This window comes from Typha angustifolia, chromosome 12 (genome assembly GCF_048772165.1).
Source record: "Typha angustifolia cultivar Huaian chromosome 12, ASM4877216v1, whole genome shotgun sequence".
NCBI lineage: Eukaryota > Viridiplantae > Streptophyta > Magnoliopsida > Poales > Typhaceae > Typha > Typha angustifolia.
The window spans coordinates 9429732-9435731 of record NC_133250.1 but is presented as its reverse complement, the minus strand read 5'-3'; the positions used below and the strand labels follow the sequence as shown (position 1 = coordinate 9435731).

At 37.6% G+C, this 6000-nt stretch overlaps 1 protein-coding gene across 2 annotated transcripts; it reads right to left on the bottom strand.

Annotated features, from left to right (window-relative positions):
* Window positions 1-372: 372 nt before the first annotated feature.
* On the bottom strand, window positions 373-5417 carry LOC140771664 (receptor-like serine/threonine-protein kinase SD1-8). 2 transcript variants are annotated; one of them, XM_073113249.1, is made up of 7 exons: window positions 4093-5417; window positions 2895-3023; window positions 2500-2651; window positions 2065-2275; window positions 1736-1973; window positions 1511-1643; window positions 373-1013 (listed from the first exon to the last, which is right to left on the bottom strand). In XM_073113249.1, exons 1-7 carry the CDS (start codon window positions 5354-5356, stop codon window positions 705-707), a joined length of 2436 nt encoding a protein of 811 aa, XP_072969350.1. In that variant the 5' UTR covers window positions 5357-5417; the 3' UTR covers window positions 373-704. The 2 variants fall into 2 exon arrangements, with proteins under 2 accessions (XP_072969350.1, XP_072969351.1); XM_073113250.1 differs by having other exon boundaries at window positions 2500-2648.
* Window positions 5418-6000: the final 583 nt, after the last annotated feature.

Genomic DNA, 6000 nt, shown 5'->3' with positions numbered 1-6000 from the left:
TAGATGGCATGGTTGGTCGATCATTTGCATGATCCTGCACGCATATTATTCCAACATATATGCATCTCAAAGCTTCTCTTCATTCCATAGCTTCCAATTGTCTGCAATTGATTGATCTATGAACTCATTTGCCTTCTCTTCATTCCATAGCTTCCATGCCTGAATCATGTAAACTCTCCATCAGTTGGAAATTAACGTTTAATTTGTAACAAAGTCTATATATGTCTAGAAAGAAACACAAATATCTTCTGCTTACATAATATAAAGGATTCAAGAAATCGATGTTTTGGTAGATGAGACTGTTCCTAAGACCAATCACAATCTCCAAGAGTAAGCTATAGACATCAGGCTTTACAGAAATGAGATTCTCCATTGCAAATTCAGGTGACATATATACAAAGAAATGTATTAGGTAATTACTAAAGATAAAAGTACAATATACTGAAGAAAAAGTGGTTATTAAGCTATACATCGGTAGCATTTACAATGACACCGGAAAGGACTCAAAGCAAAGAAAGACAATGACCTAAATGTTACTTTCTTTTGCTATCTTTTGAGAGAAGTGGCGCTTTTGGAATTCAAATCCGAAAATACTGATACAACATGAATCCCTTCTAACCATGAATACTTAGTGAGGCAAAGCCTTTTGCCAATAGCATGCCTATGAACACAACCAATCCAAATACTAAGTTTAATTACTCTACCTAACGACCTTCTACACCAGTAATGGTGAGCTCATTTATACTATACAATTGATGGGTGAGGATGGCCAGCTCAGGATTCAATGGCACCATCCTGTTGCAGACTACTGGCTTCTTGGGTTCTGGCAATGCCGAGTCCTCACTGGCCAACATCAGCATGATTGCAGACATTGCAGGCCTATCATCTGGGCATTCTTGCACGCATAGTAATCCAACTTGGATATATCTCAGGAGTTCAGAGGTAGGACATGGGCCTCCCACTGCTTGATCAATTAGTTGTGCGATGTTGCCTTCTTCCCATAACATCCATGCCTGAAATGAAATCATTATGAGATCTTTCATGGGTTTGCAACTTGATTAAGAAAAAAAAGAAGGAAAAAGGACATTTTAATCCACTGTGTTCGGCCAAAATTCAAAGTGCCTTCTCAAACTTTTGTTTGTTGCCTATCAAATGTTAGCTTTAGTACAAAACGACCAAACTATCCCTTCCAATTTACAGTAATCAGTTGAAAAGAAATGATTTTTTTTTAGTTTAATCTTCTTCCACTCCAGATTTGTCTCAATTTTATAGTTCAAAGATAGCAAACATGACAAAGGGAGATAAGATGAAGGGGGAAAATGATCTGACACTCTTGATAGAAAATCACCATCATCTTTATCTTTAGATGGAAAAGCTAAGGGCTGCGTATAGGTCAATATTACCAAAAGGTTGTCATAAGTGAAAGTTTAACATTTCGACCAAACTACAATGGAGTAAAAACGTAATTTTTTTTCCTACAAAAAGATTGTTTGTCATGCCTTGTACTTACATATGCAATGAGGTTTACGAGACCTTGGTTCCTCTTGCCACTTATGATTTCTAGCAGTAGAACTCCAAAGCTATAAACATCAGATTTTACTGACAATCTCCCGTCCATTGCATATTCCGGAGACATATACCCACTGGAAGAAAACCATTATAATGAAATCAAAAAAATAAAAAGAAACTCATAGCTAATTACATGCAAAGAGAAGTATAAAATTTTGGCATTTACCGGGTTCCTACTACTGTTGCAGTGTCTATTTCCATTTGATCTCCTCCAAATAGTCTTGCGGTTCCGAAGTCTGATATCTTAGGAATCATCTGTTCATCCAAAAGTATGTTTGCAGCTTTGAGATCCCTATGAATTATATTTACTCTTGAGTCCTCATGGAGGTAGAGAACTCCTCGAGCAACTCCAAGAGTAATTTCAAGTATAACTCTCCAGTTCAATGAAGCACGTCTTCTTTCATCTGTTCAAAGTTCATGCCAGAGTTAGTAAATAAGCTATACTCTTATCAAATCTTTTAGATGATGAACAATTTAAGCCAAGAAGTTCTATACCAAATATGACAAAGTCCAAGCTTTTGTTGCTCATGTACTCATATATCAGCATCCTCTCATTGCCGTGAATGCAACAACCAAGGAGTCGAACAAGGTTCTTGTGCTGAAGTTTGGCGATCAGCACTACCTCATTCATGAATTCGTTTACACCCTGCGATGAATCTTTGGCGCGCCTCTTGACAGCAATTTCTTGTCCATTTTGTAGTTGGCCCTGTTACTCACCAATACAAATTTTACTACGTTTCTGTACGATAAATTCTGCATTACGGTTTTTTTTTTTTCTATCCTAAGTCATTTATGTTTCATTAACTTATGTTGTAGAACTATAGATCAACATCATATACAGAGGAGAAAATCTCTTCTTGGAAAAATTTATTCAGCAGACCTTCATAGTGATCTTTTTTTCTTGATATCAGGATGATAAAGGAAAAGAACCTTGTAAACACTGCCAAATCCGCCTTCTCCAAGTTTATTTGTTTCCGAGAAGTTGTTTGTGGATAGTTTTATGGTTTCCAGATCAAAGACAGGGAGTTCTGGATCCTTCAGACAGCCGCTCTCATCGCAGTAGTAGTAGGTTCTGCCAACTACTGAGCAGTAACAAATCAGATTATAGAGTTTAAGCATTGCCTTCTACAGTCTCATGATTAGAGAAGGTAATTACTAATTCGGATTAAAACATTCGACATGGACTATTTCCTTCTTTTAACTTTCTAATTCTAATCCATCTATATCGACTTTTTTGAAAATTCAGTAAGAAAGTACAAAATTTGAGCTTTTACTATAGATTTTTCTTTTATATCTAATACATATGTGGTCAAAGGATCATTTACCTTGCTTCTTATTTCTCCTTGTTTTCTTCCAAACCAGAAAACCCAGTGTCAATAGAAGCATTACCAGCACTATTGTCATTATTGTGATTAATGCCACATTTCTCTTGCGGCCTTTGCTTGCAGTTGTACCTACATGGATAGATATTCCAACTCATTTAAGAATTATGACAAGAATAAGAACAACAACTGCAGATCCTTATCTTATAGTTTCTTCATGTCAGTAATCCTATGCTGATTACTTTTGCACAACTCTTTTTAATGATTGAATTTGTTCCACACTTTTACTCCCATTATTTATAAGAAAGTACCTGCCTGGATCACTTGTTAATGAAATGTTGGTCTATCAGTGCTTGGTTATATGCTAATTATTGGCAGATTATTTCAAATGCTGTAAGGTTAAATTTTTTTGATATCAGTCAGAAAGCCTACTAATAATGCTTTTCATCTGTATTACATGGAAGTTCACAATTTTTCTTGGAGGTACAGTGACTGGCAAATTATAACATTGATAGGTCAACGGCAGTTGTAGCCTCTAAATATGATTTCTATAGAAGGTTGGAATGATGTCGTATAAATTTCCTATTGGGAGAATCAGCAAAAGGTTGTCTTTCTCTGACTCCTTTCTGATCTAAGGTTAGTACAACAACTTGTTAAGGAAACACAAACATGAAGATTTTAGAACACAGTTTCTTCAAGCTAATTATGACAAGAAACTAGGTCATTTAATAGTTATTGTCTTAATTATAGAATCACAAAGAAGGACATCTAAAAAACTGACTCGCTGTAGTCCTGGAACATACTGGTGGCATTACAGTATGGATAACAATGAGATAGATAAAGACAATAGATAATACTTCCATAGCTAGCAGGCATAATATATACCCAGGTCAACTGTCAATTGGCTTCCTTGAAGAGTTGTTTTCAAGTAGCCTTGAAATCAAGCTTGAAGGAGTTAGAAAAGGTTCCCACTTGCCATATTTAATATCTTTCTGGATCTGACATCATGTGATTCAGAAAACAAGAAATAGTGTGTAAGTTACAAGAAATCAAAACAAGTTGGATCTCTCTGGTATTCTTTTCTTCCAACAAGAAGATTCTTTTATGATCAACCAAAATATTGAAAAGCATTTGGAATTCAGAATATAGAGCAGAATATGAGTATAAGAAGATATTAACACATAATGATGCTTCAACATACCTAAATCAGACTTTGCAACCTTTACATAGAGATCCTGCCCTCCGTCAATAAATCTTATGTCAATAAGCTCACCGGTCCAAACAATGCATCCGCTTCCCCCTCCTCGGATATCGGTTGCAGCATAAGCTACACAGGAACAATTTGATAAGCATCTACTCCTGCACTCATCAAGGCTAATTCCTGCATCTACTGTTGTATTATGAGTGACTGGAAGCTTCACTCCTGTGAGCAAATTGAATCCATCACTAGGAGAGCAATCCAAGTGTGTCCTCCTAATGCATCCTCCGGATGTATCCCTCATGTACCATCCACTAGGTGACTTTGGATTGAACCCCATGAGACAACTGCATACAGTTGCATCATTAGCATTGCAGACCCCAAATGGTCCACATTTAGCATAATAATCACATTGATCCTTAGGTCCAGACCAGAAGGAATTCCATGTCTGGTAATTCTGGTCCCAGACTAGGCGTTGCATCACACCGGTTTCATTCAGCACCACCCGAGATAAAGGTGAGCCATCCTTAGCTGTGAAGCCATAGTAGATCTCATCAGAATTGGATACAAAGTTGAAGTTAAACATGTCTTCGAAGGTTGTCATCTCCGGTATGCCACTGAACCGAAGGCCATTCCATGGCCCGGTGCGGTACTTCTTCTCCATGAGGTGCCATAGAAAGAGCTCTGGTGATCCACGTGTGTCCATGTTGTAGTGGTAATCACCACGGGACGGATCTTGGTTACTACTCCATGACGAGAGGGACCACTCTACTCCAGTCCTTAGATCTTTTCCAACCTTCATTTCTGGTAGTAAGGTGTTTGTTGGGTAGTCAAAGCTTTGCCATATTACACTGCCTGATGAATCAGTACTGCTCTGGCCTTTGAGGACAAGGTTACCTGAATCAAGTAGTTGCACCATTGGACTAATAGCGTTCGTTGTGTTAGAGGACCACACGATGCTACTCTTGCCATCTAGTAGGACTAGATTTCCTTTATCATTGAAGGCTAGTGCACCAGAAGAGTCATTGAGAGGATTATCGCGGTTTGCAACCCACACGACGGTGTCCACAGATACTTTGAACCATATGCCAACATAACGCCTTGCAGTCGAGCCGAAGAAGCCTAGTTCAAAGCTTCCACCTTCTGAAACCAATGTCTGGCCATCAGTGATGTTCTGAGTCTGGCTGAAGGAGTCTGATGCAATGGAGATGGTGAAGAGGGCGAGCAAAAGGAGAAAGGAGTATTGACGGCTTGCTAATTTCCTCATATATCCTAAAAGCAAAGATTTGATTTTCAGGATATCACAGAAGGTCTTGACAGGTTCAGGCCGATATGGATATGTTCATGAAGTCTATGCAATGTAGATCTTATGAATTCAGCACACTAGTATTTTATTGCCTATGGAAGTTACTGATGTTGATGTCTGACATTGATTCTTTAATACTATTCAATCATACTATTGGCATACCTCTTCCTCAGTTCTTACTTTAGAGATAAAATTAAAATTTTAAAAAAAAAACTAGAAAGGATATCAGAAAGGATTGTTCATATTTTGTCATTTCTGCAACTGACTTTTTCGAAGAAACCGAACAACTTTGAAGAAATGTACTTGCATAAAAGTGGATTCACAACTCTGGCAATTTGATTAATGAACTAGTTGTAGTGACCTCATTATACAAGTTCTAGCGAATTAGTCTCCCACATGCTCGCTTCACTTTCTAACTTCTTGGATCACAAGCGACGACATTTGTGTTTTACAAGTTAAGTAATCAGCATTCCTGTCCTATTTCAAGGGGGATGCTGAAAAGAAAGTACAGAGCATAATAATAGCAAGATTGGTGCTTAATCTTGTGCATATTTATATTATTGACAGTTAAGTTATCAAGTCAAGATTTCTCGTGGATAGGATTT

Bases quoted from the DNA above. Each gene is read 5' to 3' on its own strand.
- LOC140771664 (XM_073113249.1), bottom strand. From the start codon at position 5,356: ATGAGGAAATTAGCAAGCCGTCAATACTCCTTTCTCCTTTTGCTCGCC. The intron at 3,024-4,092 runs GTATGTTGAAGC...CTATCCATGTAG, and splicing joins GGTTGCAAAGTCTGATTTAG to GTACAACTGCAAGCAAAGGC. The intron at 2,276-2,499 runs GTTCTTTTCCTT...GGTGAGTAACAG, and splicing joins GATTTGGCAGTGTTTACAAG to GGCCAACTACAAAATGGACA.